General features: G+C 35.8%; 2 protein-coding genes across 2 annotated transcripts in view; both read left to right on the plus strand.

Annotated features, from left to right (window-relative positions):
• The first annotated feature begins 225 nt into the window (after nt 1-225).
• LOC141345078 (trace amine-associated receptor 4-like) lies at nt 226-1,251 on the plus strand. The gene has a single exon (XM_073849933.1). It carries the CDS (start codon nt 226-228, stop codon nt 1,249-1,251), a length of 1,026 nt encoding a protein of 341 aa, XP_073706034.1.
• A 4,292-nt stretch (nt 1,252-5,543) lies between these two features.
• The window catches only part of LOC141345150 (rho guanine nucleotide exchange factor 26-like), a 60,865-nt gene continuing 40,195 nt past the window's right edge, over nt 5,544-26,213 (plus strand). Inside the window, exons 1-6 of the mRNA XM_073850022.1 lie at nt 5,544-5,717; nt 6,360-7,555; nt 8,640-8,691; nt 9,267-9,412; nt 17,617-17,673; nt 18,288-18,448. Coding sequence (XP_073706123.1) covers nt 6,383-7,555; nt 8,640-8,691; nt 9,267-9,412; nt 17,617-17,673; nt 18,288-18,448 — 1,589 coding nt within the window. The 5' untranslated portion in view covers nt 5,544-5,717; nt 6,360-6,382. The remainder of the gene's footprint in view (nt 5,718-6,359; nt 7,556-8,639; nt 8,692-9,266; nt 9,413-17,616; nt 17,674-18,287; nt 18,449-26,213) is intronic.

Consider the following 26,213-nt stretch of genomic DNA (forward strand, 5'->3'; position numbering starts at 1 on the left):
AGTATATATACACAAGATCAAGCTGTCGAGTCCAGTTGAATTTCATTCACATTTAATTATTTAGCATACAAACTCATGAGCATGTACATATAATACTTATTTGTTATTTTTTCTTTTCATTTTAATCTTTACTGAACTTATGAAATTGTTGTGTTTGTACTTGGAATGATAACTGACTGACTGGCAACTACAAATTAAGCTATATTTGTATCTCCATAGGACACAATGACATCAAACAAGACTGACACATATGCAGAAAATATGTTTCTCTGTTATCCATTTCGGCCAGACTCCTGTCCCAGAGCATATCGCCTCACTGTAGTTAAAGTAGCCATGTATGTTTTAATGCTGCTCATTATTTGTCTTACAGTTTTTGGGAACCTGCTAGTCGTCATCTCCATCTCCCACTTTAAACAGCTGCAGTCTCCAACTCATCTGATCGTTCAATCTCTGGCTGCCTGTGACTGTCTCCTAGGCACTTTGGTCATGCCCTACAGCATGGTGCGATCTGTTGAAGGGTGCTGGTATTTTGGAGATGTTATTTGTAAAGTACATTCTAGTTTAGATATGTCTTTATGTATCTCTTCTAAAATGCATCTTAGTTTAATATCTATCGACAGGTACTTGGCCATCTGCGACCCTTTAATGTACAAAATAAGGGTCACAAACAACAGTGTGACTGTATTTATTACCTTTGCATGGCTGTTTTCATTTGTGTATAGTTTTTCTATTGTGTTTTCAGGGATAAATTCTGTAGGTCTAGAGGTTCTTATGTTACAGATTTCTTGTTTGGGGAGTTGTGTTCTGGTATTTAACAGACAGTGGGCTCTGATATGTTCGGGTCTTACATTTTTCCTGCCTGGGACTATCATGAGTTCACTGTATATAAAGATTTTTCACGTAGCTAGGAAACATGCAAAAGTTATGTCAGAAAGGGTGCCTTTAGGGGAAATAAAGAGCCAAACATCTTCACAGAGAGAAAGAAAAGCAGCCAAAATAGTGGCTATTGTTGTTGGTGCTTTTTTGCTGTGCTGGCTGCCTTTTTTCGTTGCCACTGCTCTTGACCCCTTTCTCAATTTTTTGACTCCAGTTGATGTTTTTGATGCTTTGGTGTGGTTTGGATATTTTAACTCCACTTGTAACCCTTTGATCTATGGTTTTTTCTATCCTCGCTTTCAGAAGGCTTTTAAGATTATTCTATCAAATTATGTCTGTGGCTTCAGTAGTTCGAGAACCTTGACATTTGAATAAATCTGTTGTTGTATTAATCTTAATAAATCTGAGTGCTGTTTTTTGTCACACAAATGTTTTTGTGGGGAAGAAGTAAGTTTACGTTACTTTTTTTCATGTAATTTAACCCCTTAACCAGCACATCCACAAGCCCAATTGTGTCTTTTGAAATACACATGAAAATATATTGTCAAAAAGTCAGAATTTGCTTTAAGTCATACACTTTAACAGCTCAAATATAATTTTTTCCTATGTAATAATAGAAAGAAATATATTAAAAATGAAGATGTTTTAAGTTTGGGGATGACTCTCACAAAGCTATACTTTCTGCAAGCTTTTTTTAAAAGATCAAAGCATTCAAAAACATTCAGTATACAACATACAGTATTTTTCAATTTTTAAAACCAAATACTTAATTTCATTATTCACAATGTATGCATACAGTGCAGCAGGAAAAACTTTGAGGAAAGAAAAAGAAACAATTTAAATTTCTTTATGCAATGTTTATACAAATATAAATTTATATACAGTTATTGTAGTCAAGTCACAGCTAATAACTGTTTTATTTGGTTTAACTTAGTGGGAGCGTTATAAGTGCATTAACATTGTGTGCAGTTTATGTTTTTCCCCCAGAGAAATCACTGTTATCAGTTCTTGCTTATTTCTGCACAAGAGTCTTTCTATCTACATATGCTTTCATTTATTCATACTGGATCAATCTACTACTTCTGTGTGTAACACAGTGTGTGTAACTATGATGTAGGAAGTATTGGTCTTTGTATGTAGGAAGGAAAATGTCTATAAAATACACAAATACATTACTACAAGTTTGTTAAGCCAAATTAAATCCATAATCTGGATGTTATATACAGTACAAAAACATGACAAATTTGTATTGACATGTCTCAGAATCTCATGAAACTTTTGTCTAATAAATCATTGTATTTCTGATTCTATACATGACTCTCTCCATCTACATACCACTGTTTGAGCTACCACGATAAATAAATAAATAAATAAATAAATAAATAAATAAATAAATAATATATAATATAATATAATATAATATAATATAATATAATATAATATAATATAATATAATATAATATAATATATAAATAAAATCAAAACCTGAATGTCTCTGGTAATGGCATTCAATGTTTAAGGTAACAAACAAAGAAGGAGATCGTTAGTACAGACTGATACCACTATGAATGGACGATTCAAGTCCATGGAAGGCCCGAAAGGTTTTTCCCTTGACACTTTTTGGTAAACTTTGTGCTTTAAACAAATTCTCAAAGTTTCTTGTATCTCCCACTGTTTTTTTTTTTTTTAAGAATATTGGTTGTTGTTTTAAACATACAGGCCAGAAAGCTTTTTCCCTTGTAGACATTATTATTCCTGCGGCAATTTAAAAAAAGAGTCAACACATTCGTAAGTTTTGCAATTAAAAAACAACACCGAATTTTTTAATTGCAAAACTTACGAATGGATGAATTCGGTCTGCAAACAAAAGAAATATCATGTGAAAAATTTAGTTAAATTTTTCACATGATATTTCTTTTGTTTGCAGACCGAATTCATCCATCTCGTAGGTATTCTGATAACAATCAAATACAACCTCAATGTGAAAGCCGCTGGACCTTTTAAGTTAAAACTGTTGTCACCTCTATGTAAATCTTCAGAAATATTTTCTTGTTCAAAGGACCTTGAACTTTGCATCTCATTTTGTTGTGCGGATTCTTTGTTTTTTTTTTTTTACATTTTTCTTTGATATAAATCTACACACCCAATTACACACATTTTCTCTTTGTTTCATATAATTGGCGAAGAATTTGTTTATATTTTTACTTCAATGTTTAATGCCATGCATTACTCTCTTCATGTACATCACTGTTTAAGCGCACCACAGTGGTAAATGTGGCAAGAACAGTCATGTGACAACATGAATTTAATATGGTAATTCAACCTTTTATTCCAAAACCAACATAACACACCATATTCAGTAATAATGGCCTTGTTTTGTCCAAACAAGGCAAATATTATGCCACCTGTGCCATCTAGTGGTAAAACCTGAAACCCTAACACTGTGAACACCAGAGCCTCCTATCTGCATATTGACCTAGACATCACAGAGAAATTTCACCCATCAGTCGATCATAATATCACTGTACAACTGGGTTCCCATAAATAATAAAAAAAAGACCCTCAAACACTAGTGTCCTTTATTCTTTTTCTAATGTATCTACTTGTTTTCTTTGTATTTATTATAAAACAAATATAATAATTTGGCCCTCTAACATATTTCTATGTTCGACTAACTGGGACAGCACTTTACTGAAACAATTAATTATTTTCTTTTTTCATGAGTTAACACTCATGAGCTAAAGAGCATATGAGCACAAAAACCTCATACCAAAATCACACATGCTGGTGAAGGGCTGATGATTGTTTTTTAGCCACATGACCTAAGCACCTCACAGTAATTAAATCTATCATGAACTCCTCTGTATACCAAAATATTCAAGAGTCAAATGTGAGGACGTCCATCCGACAGCTAAAGCTTGGCCAACATTGGATCATGCAACAGGACAATGATCCCAAGCACACCAGCAAATCTACAACAAAACAGCCGAAAAAGAAAAGAATCAAGCTGTTGCAATAGCCCAGTCGAAGTCCAGACCTCATCCTGACTCAAATGCTGTGGCAAGAGCTGTGGGTAAACAAAATGCCCACAAACCTCAAAAAGTGGCCCTTTAGCTGATGTCCCACTTTTGCTGACCCTTCACACTACACTTGATTCTTAATAATGTGTTGTTAACTGAATGATCTACAGCTTTTTTTTTTTTTTTTTTTTGTGATAGTTGTTCATGAATCAATTGTTTGTCCTGAACAGTTAAACTGCCCGCTGTTCTTCAGAAAAATCCATTAGGTCCCACAAATTCTTTGGGTTTTCAGACATCTGTGGGACTCATATGCAACTATTACATATTATATTTATTTTGCCTAAATATCTTTATTTTTTTGTTTTGTTTTATTTAGTACTGCCCTTCAGACGCTACAGAAGATACTTGCATGTTTAAATTAGTCCCTCAGTCATTGTGAAAAGATTGTCTCAAAATCATACAGTCATTGCTGGAAAGGGTTCAAATACACAAAAATGCTGAAAAACTATAGAATTTGTGGGACCTGAGATTTTTTCTGAAGAACAGTGGGCAGTTTAACTGCCCAGGACAAACAAAGGACTCATGAACAACTATCACAAAACAAAACAAACAAACAAACAAACAAACAAACAAACAAACAAACAAACAAACAAACAAACAAACAAACAAACAACAACAACAACAGCAAAAACACAGCTGTGGATCATTCGGGTAACAACAAAGTATTAAGCAGGGTAATTTTTATAAATTCTACTATTATTTTATCTTGTGGACTATATTTAAACGTCTTTTATGTGAAATATTTAAGTAAAATAGTTAACATTTTGCAGATTCTTCAAGGTGTATGTACATGACTAGACTACTGCACTACTCCGTTAGCTGGCCTTTAAACTAGCACAGTACCTCTGCAGTGATGAATCAGAGCTATGCATCTGATCTTTAATCAATTAAAAAAAAAAGCAAACATCACGCCACCTTCTCTCTTCACTTGCTACTGTAACTTCCCACATCAGATTCTAGGTTTTGATGTTGGTCATTACAACTGCTACTAACAACAACCTTGATACACTAATAAGGTTTTGCAGCATGTTCATCTACATCATCTACAGTGCAGCTTGGTGGTTCCATCACACTGAAGATCCACAACCTTTATTCACTATGGCCCTGTGAGGCCCTGTACATCCATACAGTGAATTTTTTTCAGCCTACATGAGGAGAGGCCAACTTGACCTGCTCCATAATTACCCATTTAAAAAATAAAAAATAAAAAATATTCAGCAAAAAGACATTGAAGTTACCAAAAAATCAAATGCAATAAATAAATGTTTTAAAAGTTTTTGAACACATTGCCATTAGCTCCACATGATGGCGCTAAGAATTCAGTGTTATTCACGACGTTACAGTAGTCTCTATATTTATGCGCAGAATACTACACACAAATTAAATTAAGAAAAATGACTAGGCTAAATTACAACTAATGTAGTTTCTTACGATTTTCTCTTAAGTATTTCCTCTCTTCACTGGTTTAACAGAGATTCTGAGCTGAAGCAGCCACTCACACTAGCTCAATCCTTGAGCACATGACGTCACTTGAACTTGGGAGCACTTTGCCCTCCCTGCCAAACACTTCACTTATTGAACTGCTAAAGTCACGATCTAAACACACACGCGACTGCAAGACCGCAAAACGCATTTTGCGACGAGAGTTATACAAGGCACAATTTCTGGAGTTTACAGCACTTTCATTTTTATTCACGCTGGAATTATGCAGGCGGGAAAACAGGACTAGAGACCAGGATTATAGTTAATCTTCACACAGAGGTATGCTGCATTTCTTTATAAATCTAAAGTTTGGGTGCGAGCAATGTTTGTTGTTGTTCTGTAACTAGAGTTTTACAGTAATAGCGCGCGTGATGAATCTTGTGTGTACACGATGACCGGAGTTTTTTACTATTTCCCCTATTACAAATACTTATACAACATGTATAAATCCACCAATAACAGGCAGTAATGTTTATTATTCAACGCAGTTAAAACTTAATTGACCTGCAAATTTTAAATCTTGGATATAAACATTCTTGCGCACAACATTATTTCATATTATTCCAAAAAGTAAAAATGCTGTCATTATTAAAAAAACAAACAAACATTTTTTTAAAACCTGTATGACTTTCTGCTATGGAACGAAAAAAGCACATATTATGCTGTCAGTGTTTGACATCTTTACCATCACTTGTCCTCAATACGAAGTAAATTTTACGGTAATTTAGTTCCTTTCAAGAAAGACATATAGCTTTGGAAATATATCAGAATCAGCATATGCTTATTTGTTTAATTGAACTATTAATTTAAATCTTAAAGTCAAAAAGTTTACGTTATTAAGTGATTAGTATACTGTAGTTACAGGGCACAGTTCAACTTCCACTCCTTTAATTTTTCCCTCTCTCATTTGGTTCATACAAGGGTCATAATGATTGCTGAGTGATATGAATGGACCCATTATGGATCTTGGCAATGAAGTGGATCTCTCGAATAACAATATCACTCCTCTCTGGAAAAGACGGAATGAAAATGACATGAAGCCCAAGCCCAGACCTCTCAGTTACCAAATAGATGGAGTTCTCATGACAGACTTTCCTGTGGATGATAGGTGCACTTTCACTCTTACTCAACCAGCTGAGAAGATTAGCACCACTTCATCAAACACTGCAGTGCTGAAACACACTCTTAACAAACCCACAAAGAAGACTAGGGTTGTTCGGAGCATCAGTATTGGATATTTATCTAATGGACGGTTTTCGCTGTCAAAGTTCACTAAATCGGACAATGAAAAGAATGAGGAGGCTACTTCTTCCCCTAAAACACCAATGCTGCCCACCAAGAATGGAAATGGACTCAGTGTTTGGCATGACATAACAGAGCCCCTCAAACGTCTCTCCAGTCAGTTCACTCTCACCTCTCAAAAAGACCAGATTGTTTTTGGGAATGTTTCTCCAGCGCCGGACACTGTTTCACCAAAACATAATGTATCACCTCAGAACTTCACACGTTCACCTCCACTCCAGTCGCAGGATGCCAATGGGTCTCCTGTCGGCCTCCGCAGCTCCCCATCTTACAGTTCCACCTCCAGCATTCCCTCCATCTCCTCCAACCTTAGCCTGCCCTCAGACCCCCCCACACCCCGCACCCCATCACCTGCGGAGAGGCCAGGGGGCATCATGTGGCAAAGGCAGAGTTCAGAGTCACCTCAGGGCTCAGAGGGCAAGCAACCATCTTCCCCAATCATACTGAGCACCCATAGTCCCGCAGCGCAGAAGATTGGCACCCAGCAGATCATCCCCAGGGGTCTGGTCTCTGATACGCGCCTCAGCAAGCCCTCTCAGAAGTTTTTGGACACTGGTAAAAGTGCCTTTCGACCACGAAGCATGTTTGAGACTGGATCTTCTTTCTCCACCAATAAGGAGGATGAGCTTGATGGAGATGAGAACGCAGGACTGCTGACAAGAGGTCAGCGCTCCAAATCTTATCGCCGAGCAATGGTCAGTGGTGTAGATATAGATGTGACATCGTTAGACCCAAAGGCAAAACGACTGTCCCAGCCTGTGCTGAAAGGAGTCGCTGAGGAGAGACTTTCCTGCATAAGTCCATCCAGGAGCAAGGTGGGTTGAACCCTAAATGTTGAGTAAAAATGATTTATTTTACTCATTCCTGCCACTGGCTAATGGCTATGATGTCTCTGTAGTGGTTAAACATGAGATAACAGACCATTTCTATTATCTAGAATCTCTCCAAATCCTTTAGATTCCCAGCTCCATGTTGGTGCTTCTCCTCTTTATTTCACCCTACTAATTTCTATAGGGTTCAGATCAGGGAACTGGGATGGCCATAGCTTTTGTGCTAGATAATTCATTTTTGTTTTGTTTTTGGATGATTGTCTTGTTGGAAGAGCCAACCTTGCCCGTTATGTGATTTCTAGCAGGCTTGGATTTTATGTTGCTGTTTTGATACAATCCATTATGCCATGTATCTGAACATGATGTCTAGGAACTCCAGCAGAAAAATAGGCCCCTAGCATTGAAGATACACCAGTATCAGTCATTTTACACATATGGTACTTTTGTATCCCTGTGTGCACCAAATCCAGCTTGAGTGTTTACTGCTAACACCCGGTGTCATCTTCTGTTGCTGTAGCCCATCTGTTTCAAGGCTCGACGTGTTGTACGTTCTTCTGCATACCTCGATTGTAACAAGTTTTTATTTGATTTACTGTTGCCTTTCTATCAGCTTAAACCAGTCTAGCCATTCTTTTTTGGCCTCTGGCATCCACTTGGCATATTAGCTTCCACAGAACTGCCACTCTCTCTGTATTTTCTCCTCTTTGGACCATTCTCTGTAGTAAGCCTGTTAGTTGTCCATGAAAATCCGAGTAGCTCTGGCACCAACAGCCATGCCATGTTCATAATCACTTAAATCAATTTTCTTCGCCCTTCTGATCCTTGGTTTGAACTTCTGTAATTTGTCTTTAACATGTTTACATGCCTAAATCCATTGTTACAGCTATGTAATTGGCTGATTAGAAATTTGCGTTAACAAGCAGTTGAACAGGTGTATGTAAAAGGGTGTATACTGTATATTTATTTAATTAATTGCTTTATTAATTAAAGTATATGTTTTAAGGACCACTGGTTCGTAAAAAATTCAATTTGTCAAACACAACTAATCAATCATCTGTGCTTCCTGCAGAATGTGGAGAGGAAGAAAGGCCTCCCGACTCAGCGGACATTTGACAGTGAGGGTAAGCATTGGTCATCCTCCAGACCTTTCTGTGTGTTATTTATACAGAGAACACTCAACAGTGACTTAGGTGAACATCCTCAAACAAAAAAGTGTTGTGTGCGATGGACTACACTTCAGAGATAATTGTGGTTTTGTGTATTTTTGCTTACACGTTGAAACGGGTAAATGTGAGCTGCATTTTGTCCCTCAGCAGCTTGTCAGATACATGTATTTTTGAAATTACAGATTATAGTGCCAGTAATTTAAGTGGTAACAGTCCGATTTTGTCTTATTATTCTAACTGAATTTGTTTTAATAAAGAACTAAAAAAGAAACAAAGATGTGACATGAAAGAGGATGCATTAATGTGCTCCTAAATGTTTGACTGTTCTCCTAAGATGTTTTTGCTAATGGCTTATCAATTATCAGCTAATCAGGCAGTTTTAGTGTTGGCGATGTTATACTACTTAAGTCAAACTGGCCACATGTATGTTAAATTTGTGAAATGTGTACTTCAGACTGTTCCATCAGGTGATCATTTTTATGAATGTTGTCATAGACACAGTTTCTCTGTGTTGTTGTTTTTTTTTTTAGAGGAAGAAGTTCTGTACCAGAATTACCAAGAGAAAGCCCTTCACAATGATTCCGATGAGGACACTGAACCCAAACAACCTCAGCCAGATGAAGGGATTGTGGTCCAATACAAACCCATCCGCACTTCCTGGAGTCAACTCAGTGTGGTGAGGATCTCACACCTTTCAACATTTTTGAGTTTTGAACTGCAACACACTATCAGCACTCAGGAATGCTGATATTGTAAGGAATGTCATCCGACTCAGTTTTGCTGGGTGTCCTAGCTCCAGTTTTGCTTCACAGAAAATGAGAGAATGAAAGCAGGTGGTTTTTATCCAAATGTGGGAGGGAAAGAGAAGGAGAGTGGGCTGGGATAAGCTTGCCTTTTGGGAAATGGTCAGGCAGTGTGCCAGTTCCTTGGCAAATACTGGAGAATTCTTCCCTATGGAAAAATGTGAAAAAAATGTAGATGGTAGTGTAGTGACTTCAGTTATGGAATTACGTAATCAAGTTTGGATAGCTTTAATCCTATTTTCCATCTAGACGTTTAGTTCCTCAGTGCATTTGCTTACTAATATCCTGGTATTTTTAATCAGGAATGTTCTGATGCAGCTAAGATTGAGAGAGAAGCAAACTGGATCACTCTAGATTACTAAGAACCAATGACAACCTGCAAAAAGAAGGAGCAAAAGAATGAGGAATGCTAGAAAGAAAGAAATAAGTAAAAATTAAAAGTGTAAGAGGCAAAGCAGAAAATATTTTTCTAGGAAAACAATCCAAAAAAATCAACAACTGAAAGAATGTGGAGTGACATAAAAAAGGACAAAGTGTACAAAAGGGAAAGTGTATAAGGATGGAGTAGAGAGGTTGTGTGGTGTGCTGTCGGTTTTGGCAGGAGGGTATGTGGTTTTAAAGTAGGGTGACGCAGATGTATCCATCTGTAAAAACACCATCACATAAACAAACACATACAAGTGCAGATAAGAATTTAGATTCATACCAACATTAGTACAACTATATACACTTGAACCATCATGTGTTTTTATTGTCAATTAGTTGTGTTTAAATTTAGTTAAACTATAATAAATTTAGGCACACATTACTTACTCACCCTTATTTATTTCCAGACCTATAGAACATCATTAACACACAAGTAGACATATTTTTTTAATGAAAGATGAAATATTTCTGTCCCTCAATTGAAACTTCATACTACCAAAACTTTGATGCTTCATAAAGACAAAAAAACGTAATCCAAATGATTAGTTCAAGTCTTCTGAAAAGACACAATGACTTTGTATGATGAACAGATTTAATTTAGGCTTTTATTCACATTAATTAATGGACATACAGTAAGATATGGTATCGTGTATGGAAATGTGCTCAAATGTGTTTACTCAAACCTCTACAGTGTGAGCAGTGCTGGGTAGATTACTTAAAAATTATAGTCAATTACTTACAAATTACTTGACGAAAATTGTAGTTAGTAACATAATCCATTACATTAAACATTGTAGGTAATATAATATGGCAACGTTTTGATTACTTTGAGATTATTTTTCCCTAACACGTGTATCACTTAGATTTAAAGGAACTGTATGTAAGAAATTTATTTCAGTTAATCATAAAATGGCCCTGACATGTCACTAGATATTAAGAAATCATGTTCATTTCAAATACTTATATCACTGACAACAGTGGTCCTGCCAGGATATTGTCATTTAAAAGTGAGAGTTGCAGCCCACGACTGATGTTATTGTTGTCATTTTGTGTTTTGGTCTGAGGCTCCACCCTCCAGCTATCTACTAATCACGAAATCAGTAGAGTTTCGTCCTCCGGGTTGCCAGCTCAGCTGCAGTTACGAATGTGTCGGATAAAACATGTATAACGTTACGAAACCTAAAAGCCTCGTTATGAATCCGAAATAGGTTGTGACAAAGTCCGAAATAACACAAGGATTTGTATAGGAGATGCCTTTGAAAGATGCAGACGGCTGAAAACAGATAAGAATTTGAAGACAGACGCCATCGTTGCTGATTTTCTCCTGGACAGGTAAGATTCATCTATGTTTGGCTAACTTTGCTTCCGTACACAGTGGATTTTCCACAGTCGCCAGTGCTAAATGCGTTCATAAAAAGCTTTATATTGCACCACTAGCAGGGTATGAAAACAATCTATGTTCCGACTGAAATGTGGTATTACAGTACATTAGTAAATTTTTGCGATACATAATTACTTCGCAAAACATCTCTCGTGAAGCATAAACATAATTAACAGAAGAAAAAAATTACTGTGTAGGACTCGTCACTTGCCATTGGAAGCTCCTTGTAGCAGCCTACGTTCCTGCTGGATCCTGCAGCTTAGCTGGCATACACCATTCTACAGTATTTTGAAAGTGATTGCAGTACCAGTTTTGGCCACAATCCTACATACGGTTCCTTTAAATAGAATTATTATGTACCACATGTACTGATATAAAACTAAAACAAAGAAAAACAATATATGTTTTATTTTTACTATTAACAGCATGAAGTGCATTAAACATCAGGCTTTCCTAAACTGGGCGTTGTGAAGGAAAAAAAACAGAAATATTTTCTTTGTTTACTTACATGTCAGTGTGACCATTAATCGTCAGCAGAGATCAGTAAACATGTAAATATCATTTTAGAGTGCTTACACTTAAGCACTCTGACTGAGTGTTTGACAGGAAAGAATGTGTATTACTAAAGCTCATTTATCATGGCTTATTACAAGTCATTCTAAATGTAAACAAAAGTAAACTCTCCTGTCTCCTCTCCCTCTTCCCTCCCTTCTTTCTTTACCTAGCCCTATTCCCATTGATATCAGTGAATTTACAGCATTCTCTTTGGCGTGACATAATCTCTAGTATTTAGGTGCTTGAATCACAACCGAGAGTGCTGATAGCACTCTGTCTCTTTCTCTCACAATGCATGCGGAGAATCTAACATATCGCATTAAATTGACACGCTAAATGTAAATGGTATTCTTGTTTTTACGTACAAAATGACACCAATTATATTAGCTGCTCGCACAACAATGAAGCATGTAAGACCAAGCAGAAGGGTTTGAGTATATTTGAAGCTAATGAGTAATCGGCAGTGGCATTTACTATTGTTCTTGTTTTCTTTCAGCAAATCAGTTTGTGCAGTCAGTGTGATTAATATTCAAGAGCCCAGCAGCTTGTCATGAGCCCTACAACACCCCTATGTTTTATTAAGTTGGCTTGAGAAAGCCAACTTACTGATATTCTATTTAAACTTATTATTTTTCTTCCTCTTCTTCTTCTTCTGAGACCAAAATTTTCTGACTGCTACTCTTCCTAGAGCTTTAACTCTACAAACTCCAAACTCAGCCCAGATCTTCATACTGGTCTAACTCGAGTTGCTATATCTTTTCTAACTGATCGGACTTACGGTTTTCCTAAAAATCCCGATTAAAACTGGGAATAAAATCTCATTGACTTACATTGACGGAATGTTCAAACTCCAACTGTCAAAATTCAAATTTAAACTGCCAGAATCCTTTGAGACTCAAATCAGGCTTCCCTTCTATCTACTATTTCTAATCCGATCAAACTCATTTAAACTCATCTATCTATCTATCTATCTATCTATCTATCTATCTATCTATCTATCTATCTATCTATCTATCTATCTATCTATCTATCTATCTATCTATCTATCTATCTATCTATCTATCTATCTATATCTATCTATAAATCTATCTATCTATTAATCTGTCTATCAATCTGTCTATCTATAAATCTATCTATCTATAAATCTATCCATCTATAAATCTGTCTATCTATAAATCTGTCTATTAATCTGTCTATCCATTAATCTATCTATCTATAAATCTATCTATTAATCTATCTATCTATAAATCTATCCATCTATAAATCTGTCTATCTATAAATCTATCTATTAATCTATCTATAAATCTATCTATAAATCTATCTATCTATAAATCTGTCTATCTATAAATCTATCCATCTATTAATCTATCTATCTTTCTATCTCTCCATCTTAATCATGCTAACAATATGCTAATCATGCTAAAATCATGCTAGTGACTTGCTAGTCATGCTAAATTCATGTTAGCGACTTGCTAGTCATGCTAAATTCATGTTAGCGACTTGCTAGTCATGCTAAAATCATGCTAGCGACTTGCTAAAACCTTGCTAGCGACTTGCTAGTCATGCTAAAATCATGCTAGCAACTTGCTAATCATGCTTAATTCGTGCTAGCGTCTTGCTAGTCATGCTAAAATCATGCTAGTGACTTGCTAGTCATGCTAAAATCATGGTAGTGACTTGCTAATCATGTTAAAATCATGCTAGCGACTTGCTAGTCTTGCTAAAATCATGTTAGCGACTTGCTAGTAATGCTAAAATCATGCTAGTGACTTGCTAGTAATGATAAAATCATGCTAGCGACTTTGCTAGTCAGGCTAAAATCATGCTAGGGACTTGCTAGTCATGCTAAAATCATGCTAGTGACTTTGCTAATCATACTAAAATCATGCTAGCGACTTGCTTTTCATGCTAAAATCATGATAGCGACATGCTAAAATCATGCTAGCGACTTTCTAGTAATGCTAAAATCATGCTAGTGACTTGCTAATCATGCTAAAATCATGCTAGCGACTTGCTTGTCATGCTAAAATCATGCTAGCGATTTGTTAAAATCATGCTAGTGACTTGCTAGTCATGCTAAAATCATGCTAGCGACTTGCTAATCATGTTAAAATCATGCTAGCGACTTGCTTGTCATGCTAAAATCATGCTACCGACTTGCTAATCATGTTAAAATCATGCTAGCGATTTGCTTGTCATGCTAAAATCATGCTACCGACTTGCTAATCATGTTAAAATCATGCTAGCGACTTGCTAGTCATGCTAAAATCATGCTAGTGACTTGCTAGTCGTGCTAGGATCATGCTAGTAACTTGTTAGTCATGCTTGTCTATCTATAAATCTATCCATCTATTAATCTATCTATAAATCTATCTATTAATCTATCTATCTATAAATCTGTCTATCTTTTAATCTGTCTATCTATAAATCTATATCTATTAATATATCTATCTATTAATCTGTCTATCTATAAATCTATATCTATTAATCTATCTATCTATAAATCTGTCTATCTATAAATCTATATCTATTAATCTATCTATCTATAAATCTGTCTATAAATCTATCTGTCTATAAATCTATATATCTATTAATCTATCTATAAATCTGTCTATTAATCTGTCTATAAATCTATCTGTCTATAAATCTATCTATCTATAAATCTATCTATAAATCTGTCTATCTATAAATCTGTCTATTAATCTGTCTATAAATCTATCTGTCTATAAATCTATCCATCTATAAATCTGTCTATCCGTTTAAGCTTTAAAACTACTTTAAACTTAAAACTACTTCAGACTGAAAACCTTCAAACTTAAATCTTTTCAAACTTTTTCTATCTTTAAACTTTAAAAACTAATCAAACTGCTTAAAGCTTTCAAAACTTCTTTAAACTTTAAGGCAAAGCTTTCTCAAGCCAACTTAAAGTTTGTCTCGACGAACTTTTTTATCTAGTTATTATTATTATTATTATTATTATTATTATTATTATTATTATCATTATCATTATTATTAGCAATAATAGTTTTTCTATTATTTTATTAGTATTATTGTTAGTATTTTTCTACAGAAACATTAAATAACCAATAATGTCTCAAACACATTAATTATTTCAATATGACAAATATGCATTTCTATATTTTCATTCATTAATCGTTGCCACGGTTTAGTTCTAAATGTTAAAGTTCTATCATATAATAAGTTTAGTTAAGCTTTCAATTGATATCACTTATGAATGTATCTTCTTAAAAAAAAAATAATAAAAAAATATATATATAAATTCTATTATTGCATTAGTATTACATTCTTCTTATAAGCATTTAATAATTTTGGACTTTAAGTCTGAATTAAAATATCTTATTTGGCTCATTTTATCTGTAAAAGAAAACATGCCTAGTATGTATGCACACCTGAATATAATAAGTTTTCACTTCCTGCAGTTATATATCACTTATAAATCAATAGTAGTTAATAAGATTTATGTGGTTTGGAATTGGTAAAATGTGCTTGGAAAAAAATATGACCAGTATATCGACTTGCCTTTTAATTCTGCAGGTACTGTATGTAGACAGCAGATTCTTAATAATAATAATAATAATAATAATAATAAAAATACTCTGAAGAACAATAAAATAGCTAGTCTACACTACTATGTTCTTAAAAAAAAGTCAAAATCTTGTTGCATTTAACATTTTAAGATACCAGAGTCATTACTATCTGTAGAGAGGGTTTTAGCCATTGGACGATATAATTCTACTCTTAAGTCTACACAGAATAAAGCCATAGTTTCAGCAGTATGTGGAGTGTTTAAAGAGTTATGGTGGCTTGGGATTGTGAAACTGCAAATGTGTTAAAAAGACTTGGTGACTTAGCTGGATGATGTAACAGTCATAAGACTTCTCTGCTGTTCTCTGCCCTCCATATTGCCTGGAAAACTGCTGGTAAAACCCCAGTCTTCTGCAGCTTTTAATTTCGGTTTTACTAGGTTTCTTTCAATTCCCTCCAGGAATTCGGAGAGGTGTTTAGACACAGGAAGGTACACATTTTGAGGTTACGTCACCTCATTTACTTATTTTAGTGCCCCTGGCAGCTTTGTACAGGAACCTGGACGAGAGTACTCTGGGTGGAGTTGTTATCAGACGTTTCACCACTCCTAGTTCTGTCTCTCACTGTCCCAGTTAACTATTTGTCCTTCATGTTTGCTCTCTAATCTCAAAATGGCTTTTCTTTTTTATGTCAGAAAAATACATCTTATTTGTTTCTGTAATCTCTGGTAGAACGGTAAAATATATTAAATGGCTGTGTGGATAATTCTTCTGTGGTGACCCCTAATGGGAGCAGCTGAGCGAGAGAATGTGTGACATAAGGTTCAATATTAGAGTCAAATAGATTGGCTAGTTTTTTCCCCTGCAGGCTTGTATTGCAGGTGGACTTTGGTCATTTGGTCATTCAAGCCAGTTTCCCAAATTGTATCCCCAGTCTGTGGGTGTGTTTTATTTTTTTCAAGAGGACCCAAGAAGGTTTTCCTTAGCGTAGATTTACTTTTCCTTGGCCTGCGCACTGCTGTGCCTTTATTACCTTGTTTTTCTGACCTGGGTAAGAATTATCAGAATGTGCCTCAGGTGTTTTGTGGTCTTGTAGGAGAAAACGCGGTAAGGTCAACTGGTTTAACTGTAATCGACAAATGCAAGCTCCATACACAGTCAATATGTTGTATTTGATTAGCATTACACTAATCCTACACCAACACACACATGCCTCACATACTGTTACTGAATAGTATTCAGACACAATGCATACAAGCACATTCTGAAATGCTTTAAAGATTTGCTTCATACACAGAATACATATATACATGATTTTTTTGTCCATTTCAGAGAACTGTGCACTAGAATAGTGGCAGTCTGCTTACAGAAGAGGCTGTTTGTTGTGAATTAAGACACTGAGAGACAGTTTATACAGCTTTTGGTCCAGACATTAGTTCATTTGATGTTCATTTTAAGCATCTTTTGTACCCTCAGATGAATCCAAGCTCGAAAAGTTAGTCTGTGGGAGACAGGGCTGCATCGGTGCTATCGATTACTACTAACATTTAAAGATGTTGTTGTTGGTTATTTTAAATATCTGAAGGATAAACTCAGGCTTTAGTTCGATTCATTTATTTAATAACATGCTGTCAGTTGAAATAAAAGTTTCCATTGATTTTGACCTTTGTTGATACTATTAAAATATTACTGTCAGGATTTGCTAATGACACGCATGTAAAACTTTTTCAGATGCAAAAATGTTTGGGAACAGAGTATTTAAACAAATTATGCAAGGTCATTTACTAAGGTTTACTAGAATTTGCTCCATTATTTATGGCCAAAAATCATGTCTTAACCCAGTTTGTCCTGTGTTGTTAGTAGATTACCTGCAGGTGATTATTATCATCTTTGCTTGTTTGTGACCCTAATTTGCTTTGGTCTTGGTAGATTGCATTAGTCATTGTGGAAATGATCTGGCTGCATCTGTGGTATTTAACTTAGGCACTGTCAGTAAATCACCCGCAGAACTTTCCACTATCATCTGCACTATTATGGGATTGCAGTGTCACGTTAATTTGCCCTGTTTAGTAAATCTGGCATTTAGTGTAATGCATTCTGAAAGGTGTCCTTTATGTATAATTCATTTTTATTACTAAGTGAGGTGCTTTTTCTCAACTCTGTATTGCAGGTTAAAAAAAGTGGAAAGTGTGAGGTGTTAAGTCAAGAAGAACGAAAGAGACAAGAGGTAAGGTTCCATATGTCTGCCTTGCTGACTTTCTCTTTCTCTCTTTTTTTGGTCTTGCTCATAATCAAAGAGACATTATACTTTAAAATACATTATATTTCAGTTTGCATTCTCTGCTGCTTCACTGGAGCCTGTCACTTGCCAGTTTGAATCAACCATTAAAAATCTGACTTTGCACAGGCGTATCCCTGAACTTTTTCTATTGGTTTTGCATTCAATTACACAAGTCGTATTTGCACCAAACACTGATAAAGGATGATCTTAAAGGAACTTGGAAAACAAACCAAACCAAACCAAAACAAACATATAATAAAAGATCCAAGCCAGACCCAAAGTTTGGGGTCAGTAAGATTTCATTTTTAGAAATTAATACTTTCATTTAGCAAGAATGCATTAAATTTATGAAAAGTGACATTAAAGAAAAATGAATTGTTATATAACATCTTGTTAATGCTGGATAATTGTTGTTCTTCTGTTCTTCATTGTCAGCTGTCAGCTTCATTGACAGCTGTCATCTGTTATTATGCTGCTAGGAGAGATTCTCAGAAATGGCTGCAGTAATTGAAACTGGACAGTTGAAATGCAAAGTCTAAATGACATTTATTTTCCCTCAGGCCATATTTGAGGTCATTTCATCAGAGCACAGCTACTTACACAGTCTGGAGATTCTCGTCCGCCTCTTCAAGAACTCAAACGAGCTCAGCGACACCATTAACAAAACAGACCATCACCATCTCTTCTCCAATATTGCAGATGTTTGCGAGGCCAGCAAAAAGTAAGAGCTTTTCTAGACTGAAGCCTCACCTGAGATAAATTTGTGAAGTTTGCTGATAGACATCTCGGTAACACTTTCTATGAAGCCCGTATTTATAATACATTATAAGGGTATTTCTAAGGCATTATAATGAATGCATAATGCATTATAAAAAAACTTTTAATATGTTATACCATCTCATGAATAATCGTAACAACAATTATAATACATTATAATACTTGAGTATTTGAGGTTATAACTTTTAAGATTATGATTATTTATAACACTCAATCGACGCCATATTAAATCTACTTAATTTATAATGGACTATATCATGTTACATTTATTTTTTACATTATATTACATTTTATTTTGATGGTCCACTTAATCTATGTACTATAAGCTTAAACTTTCCAACTACATTTCAACTAACACTCTTTAGAGTATTAGTAGACTTAGGTTAAGGTTAGGCTAGGAAGAAGGTTCATGTACTTGCAAAGTTACATATAATATAATATAATAGTTTATCTTTTGGGGAAACATCTAAATTTAGTGTTAGCATATATTTTGCATACTACTAATGATAATTACTGCTAGCTGACATGGAGTTGCAGAGTTACTTATCAAAAGCTGTCTAAAGGGTATCATCAAAATAATCAAACTGATAAAACAAATGTGTCATTACACATTCATCTGATCTGATGCCTGATCTTAGGGGTTCTTTGGGAAATATTATTATAATTACTTATAAGTGGTCTTTGTATGCTTTAAGTAAAGTGACATGAGTAAAATGGCAAGATATGAGACTTATAATACGTTATAACTATGAGGAGGTAATCATACTCTTAAAAGCTATAACCACAAATAAGTAAAAATTATAATACATTAAAACTGTTTTTATGAATACTCATGAGATGATATAACATATTATAAGGTTTTTTATAATGCATTATGCATTCATTATAATGCCTTAAGAATACCCTTATAATGTATTATAAATACGGGCTTCATAGAAAGTGTTACCGACATCTCTTTTAGATCTGACAGTTTTTTGATATAATGCTGATATACGGGAACCTGATTTTGGGAACCTAAGTGTGCTGACATATATTAACATGAGCTGCTAATTTTGGCTGGTTAGGTATTAGGTCTTGTCCTGGCATGCTAGATTACCTCATATTTACTGGAGCTTCTTAAAGTGCTCAAGGGAAATTGAAGATTGCATGTATATGAAAATTTTGATTTAGATTTTGACGTGTTGGTATTAATTATTTCCAACACCTGCTGGTAAATCAGCAGGTGTTTTTAGTAGGGGTGTAACGATATGCCTAGGTCACGATACGGTACGTATCCCAATATTGGGTTCACGATACGATACGTATCACGATATTTTGAACAAAAATAAAAACATGAAACTGAAAATCAAACAACAGATTTATTTAAAAAAAAAAAAATCAATAGCTTTCTTAGTTTTACATACAAGGTCACATTTTAAGGTTTAATAAAAACCTTCTGTATTAAAATTAACAACTGATAAGGTCTGTCTGTCACTGAATTTTTTTTTTAATTTAACATGATAGTGATAAAATTGTCAAGATGTCAAATTCTTTAAACCTGCTAGCGATGCAAGATTCTATGAGTGTGCGAAACAGAGTCCTATCTGACGGGTGAACCGCTATAACTGACGCAATGGGTGGAGTAATATTTATCTGTTAGGTGCAGTGCGGGTGACATGCACGGGTATTTGCTCTTTGGACTCAATCCGGTACACGCTGACGCTGCTCTCAAACGGTCCCGTGCCTGTGTTCGCGCTCTGTCTGAAGACAGTGGTGGAATCTCTGCGTGGCTGCCACTTTCTCTCATAGTGAAAGTGTTTTGCGGTCGAGCTGGTGTTCGCGACGCGGTCTCGGGGTAAACGTATTGCAAACAACAAGGTCTCATTTTACTTTACAAAAACAAAATAAATGAAACGTAATGAAAATACTATATGTGTTATTTGCTATTTGTCATTTTATGGGACAATGACTAGCGTGGTTGTCATGTCAGACACGGTTTACTATGACATTTTACACATAATTGTATTTTTACTGCGCAGGCTATAGGCCTACTACACGCATTTTTTTGGATTTTTTTTCTTTATTAATAGCCTTTCTCCGTATTTTATGGATCATACAGCTCCGAAATGTTGCCATACTGCTGACTTAAATGAGGAGGGAGGGTCCGCAATCTCTGGGTTGGTTGCCATGTTTCCTCACATTCTTCTTCAACTAGCTCAACTTTTGCAGGCAGGCGTCACATGATTGGAAAGGTAGTCACGATGTGTGTCGCGATTCTCCCTTATTACACCGCGACACAGGATCGTGGATCTGAGTGTCGCGATTTCGGTTTCATATCGCGTATCGTTACAGCCCTAGTTTTTAGTTTATTGTCCTTTTTACTAGGGGTGGGCGATATCTCGATATTTAAAATATATCGAGATAATTTTTTTAAACTCGATATGAATTTTGACATATCGTATATATCGATATAATGTTTATATTTAATTTTCGCCACTTTACTTGTTTGCCTTCTCTGTGCTGTGCTCGCCCCCGCCTCCTTGCTTTTGTTCCCCCTCCCCTCGCCTGTCGTCTCATTCAACATGGCGGCGCCCGCAACCAGCCCGGAGGCTACAGAACTCGTCGCAAAAAAAAGGACAACTGGCTCCATTATATGGAGCTTCTAGCACCACGAACCGAGATTTTCGCGCGATCGTTAAAACGAAACCAAAAGTAAACACGCACGCGCATTCAAAAGCAATTTTAATACCCTGCGTTTAGAGAGCGACTCCCCAATGCACGCAAATTAGGCTACATAAAATATCTAGGCTGTTATTAGTATTTGGGCTATAATAACTTATGTAGCTGTGTAGATAGCTCTGTATCATGCTTGAAAAATTCGGTCTCTATTTGCACTTTGAAAATTAAAAGAGTAGTACTTTGATCGTGACAGATTTATGGTCCGGCACAGCAATGGAACCATAAATGAGCATGACGATCCATTAACCCCTTAACTGTTACTCCCATTTTTGAACAGAGACGTGAAAATGAAGAATTGAAACTTAAATCTTTATAATTCATGGGCAAAAACATTTTGTAATATGATTTTGATGTACATTGTCCATGTTAATGCAATGTCTGATTTTAAATGGCTTTCAAATTATGAATTTTGAAATTTTAAGTTTTCATCTGATATATCATTTCTTATTATTTCTAAAGTGTAATAGGGAAAAAGGCAACAAGGATGTCTGTGAAAAAGGTCAGAACTCCTGTTATGAAGTAGATTTTTAAGGTGCACTCTTCAATTTGTAACACAAAATGTCAAATATCTATTTAGGAGCCTTAGACCTTTCCAACGTTATATGGTTTGTCATGATTAGATTAGGATTTATTTGTAAAATGGTTAAGTAAATTTGGGCATCCCACAGAGAGGACGGGTATAGCCATAAAATGTTGACAGGCAAGTGTTTTTAGCTAAGAATCTTTAAATCGCTTTTCTCTGACATAATAACTTTGTATGTTTATTTTTTTATGTTTAATGGTGTTTTTTTCATTACATTATTACATTATTTTTCATTAAATTTCTTTAAATTTAAAGCCAAGTTTATTATGTCTTATTTTACTGCTTTGTTACTGCTGTTTGATAACTTAATGTTCAGGGGTAAATCTTTAAAATAAAGTTTTCCAGAATCGTGATCTTTATTCTAAGCCACAAATCTCGATTCTCATTTTATTCAGAATTGTGCAGCTCTAATATGTATACAGGGATTTTTAAAAGAAAATTCGCAGAAGAACTTTGTTCTGAACTGCCTACCTCTGAGTTTAAATAAAAAAAGACTTTGAAATTTGGAATATTTGTTTTTGCAGTAGTTTTTGGGGGGTTATTTATCCTGTAAAGATATCGAGATATATATCGTATATCGAGATATAGCAAAATATATCGAGATATATTTTTTGCTCCATATCGCCCAGCCCTACTTTTTACACCACTTTTGAAACTTTGGTACACCAAGCTAAATTTCACCACGTCTGCCTAATGCTTCGGGTAATAAAGGAAGCTGAAACTTGACACCATTACATTTGCAAAGACAGATGCTATTTGCTGTTTCAACAGTCTTTTGCTCTGAATGCACCTTCTTGGAACCTGTTACTTTATCTTGCTCCTGGCCATTTTCAATTTTTTATCTGTAGCATGTTTTGTTTAAAGGCATAACGGCCGCCTACTTTCTAATGTCATCATTGCTCAAATGTCATGTGATTAGATGACTTGGGCAACGTTTGACGATTGTTGATAGAGAGGGCTGGACTTTAGGGGGTTTTGTGTGAATGGCAGGTTTGGGAAGCTTTTGGCTCAGCTGTGATAATTAACGCAAACTGTATTTAAACTTTTATGTTATAAAATTTATTGAATTGAGTGGTAAGTAGCTCTGACCAAAGTTCAGTTTATATGGTGATACAGCAGAAATGCTGATATAAAAAACACAGGCAGGAACTAACAGCAGTTTGAAGTTCTAATGTAGTTATTATTCTACAGTACTTTCTTTTGCCTTTTTAGTGAAATTTATTTTATGTAGTTTTCACACTGTGATTGTCACCAAATTGAATGAGCTATCAAGTATCCTTTACATTTTTTTAGTATTGTTTGTGGCATCTAGCAGCATTTTCATGTTTAATGCCATTGAGTAAGCTTTTTACCTTGTACCAAAAATTTAAATTCATTTGTCACCTTTTTTAATCTTACATCATTTAACAATTTTGAAGTCATGAAAATGTTTTAATATGTTTTGTATTTTCAGTTTTCCAATGCTTATTTTAGTCAAAGAAAATGTTTGTGGCTAGATTGGCATAATGAGTGCAGATGTCTGTTTAAATATACTTTTTCACTTTAAAATATGGCACATTACTGATAATTCGTAACTAGATATCTAAATTCACGTTCAGGATCGGAAACCTCTGTTTAAAATATATCCATCATTGTATAATCATAGTTCCACACTGAAGCATTAGCCAACCCCCTTCTTTCTGCCTTTGGGACCGTTTTTTTTTTTTTTAAGTAGACACTATCCCAAACCTTCACCCATCTAGTCAGTGAAGATGAAGAGGAATGAAATGACAAAACTTGTGTTTGCCTGTGTATTATGTTAATGTGCATATGTACTTCCCGTCAGTGTTGTCCATGCCACATCCCGACACTCGTATGGCCCTAATTCCTAGTGCTCACACTCATGAACAAATGTTCTGTTGAGCTGTAATGCCCTGCAGACAGGATCTACCCCCGCTGACCCCTGTGAGGAGCACAGAGCTGTATTACAAGAAATGGTTTCACTTACTTAGTTTAGTGTGCTGTCTAATCCAGCTGGAGAGTCTCATTTATGAGAGCACACGCTCATCCCACACTAATACAGCTCTGTTTTGTGCTTTCATATGCAATGGGGAAAAATAGTAGATTCTGGATTGGTAAAGATTGAATAAGGTAAATTGGGCAAGAATGTTTGTCACATGATAAAATTTTCTTTGCCTGCTGCTCAGCAACATATATATATGGGCTGAGTGCTGCTGTTCCACATGCCTTATGTGAGTTACGTCATGCTACTCTTTTTTTGAACTTGTTTTAGCTTAACATACAGCTGTTTGGGTGTTAGAGAGATGTCCTCGTTCAGACCTCTGATGTTGATGACAGACTTCACAAATATCCCTCAGAGCTGTTCACAGCTATGGCCAGTGCCCATCCAAACTCTGCAATCAAAGTCCAGCAGGGTGGAATTACAGCAAAAACCACCCAGCGTTCACATCGATGGATTAAATATTCACTAGCTATACACGGTGGAGGGGTGTCTTTCAGCAGACTCAATAAAGAGGAGCATGAAAATGGGTCAGGCTCATTTGCATGTACACTTACTCATTTAAAGACATCTGGAAGTGAGCACTTCTCCAGTAAAACATAATGAACTCGTGGGATAATTGCTTTTAAATCATACTGTCTAAGCTTCAAAACCTGTTGTGTTAGAGAGGGGTTGTGGGATTCTTAGTCTAACTAAAATACGGTTTAAGCTAGGACTGGGCGGTATGACCAAAATGTTATTTCACGGTAATGATATCTTTCACGATATAGTTTTTTTTAATATAGGTAGTTATTCCAGAAAATGTACAAAAGGACTTTATATAATAAATAAGCTTGAATATTTAAGAAAAGAAAAGGACTTGATCTTATTTGATTATTTTGTATTTTATTTTTAACCTTATAAATATAGTAAACAAAAGGTGGTGAAACAGATTGCTTGTGCTACCGCTGCTAGTGAGTACATTAGCATGACACAGTTTGCAAATCACCTTTTTCTGCTCGTTGTCAGATTTTGCAAAACCGAACCAAGTCCACACAACAGATGTTGCACCTCTTTTAATGACGAGTTCCTCCTCCTGCTAAGGATTTTCTTTTGAGCCCTCCTCGTCTGTTCGTTTCTCCTTTTCCATGTTTTTACAACCTCCCTGCGTATCCTTCAGTCTTGCATTCAACGGTTTGACCAGTCTCAGCCTCACACGTGCTGCACGTGAGTTGGCCACGCCCACTTATTTACATTTTGCTGTATACACGGAATAAAAAATTATTTTACGGTACACATTTCATTCCGCGGTAATGATATATACAGTCATACCGCCCAGCCCTAGTTTGAGCTGAAAAACATATGGTTATAGTTTGTATACATGCTCAGGTGTCTTAGCTACCAGTAAGACTTTAGACCTCTCAGAACACATTTTACCTTTGTGAAATGTGTTGTGCAGAATTTAATAGTCGGAGGAGTAGGTCTTGACTCATGTTGTCTAACCCCAATAAAGTTCAGAATGTCTATAAATGCTGTTCCTAATGCATCCTTTTCATTATCAACATAGATGTTAAAATCATCCACTATTATGACTTTATTTGCAGCCAACACTAACTCAGATAGAAAATCAGCTCATCTCAACAATGCATATCTGTCACTAGCACAGTAACAAAAAGTTTTTTTTTTTTCAAAGAAATGGTATAGTAGGGCTGTGCAATTAATCAAAATTCGGTTTCGATTTCGATTTCTACTTCAAACGATCATGAAAATGCAGTAATTCCACCCCCCTAACCAGTGGTGCAATTTCGCTCCTCCATAAAAGCCTAATTTCTAGGGGTGTAACGATACACCAAAGGCAGGGTTCGGTTCGGTTCACGGTTTTGGAGCCACGGTTCGGTTTGGTTCGGTTTCTGTTTGCTGTGGGGTTAGGGTTGATGTCATCTTAACAGCAATGCTAAGGAACAATAGATTCACTTAATAACAAGAACAACTAAACTTTTTCTTTCTAAACTTTGCCAAACCATTTTAGTACAGTCAGGATACCTGAGTAAGTTAGTGAAAATTAGACATTCACTTGTCCGAGTGAAAAATGTACTTGTCCGGGGCAAAAAAATGCCTTTTTTGCTGTAAATTAATCCATTCTGAAGCAACAGTCTCATCACTACTCTATAAGGTCTGTGGCGAGGCGTCTGCCCGCCCCCCTAATTTTCATCACCACCCCGTCCCGTATTCGCCGCCCTTCTCCAGGCTCCCGACGGGAGTGGGTGTGTAGGGGAGAGGAGGGGCGTGTAATCGGCTCGGGCTGGCGGCGTGTGATGGGGACACCTGATGTAAATGAAGCCTCATCACCGCCGCTGTTTAAATCCCGAGCGCGCCTCTCCTCGGGAGACCGGTCTCTTCCCCCGTGCATGCACGCTGGTGTCCTCGTGG

This window comes from Garra rufa, chromosome 11, assembly GCF_049309525.1.
Source record: "Garra rufa chromosome 11, GarRuf1.0, whole genome shotgun sequence".
In the NCBI taxonomy this organism is placed as follows: domain Eukaryota; kingdom Metazoa; phylum Chordata; class Actinopteri; order Cypriniformes; family Cyprinidae; genus Garra; species Garra rufa.

What these genes read in the sequence shown, in the direction of transcription:
- LOC141345078 (XM_073849933.1), top strand. Translation starts at nt 226, where the DNA reads ATGACATCAAACAAGACTGACACATATGCAGAAAATATGTTTCTCTGT.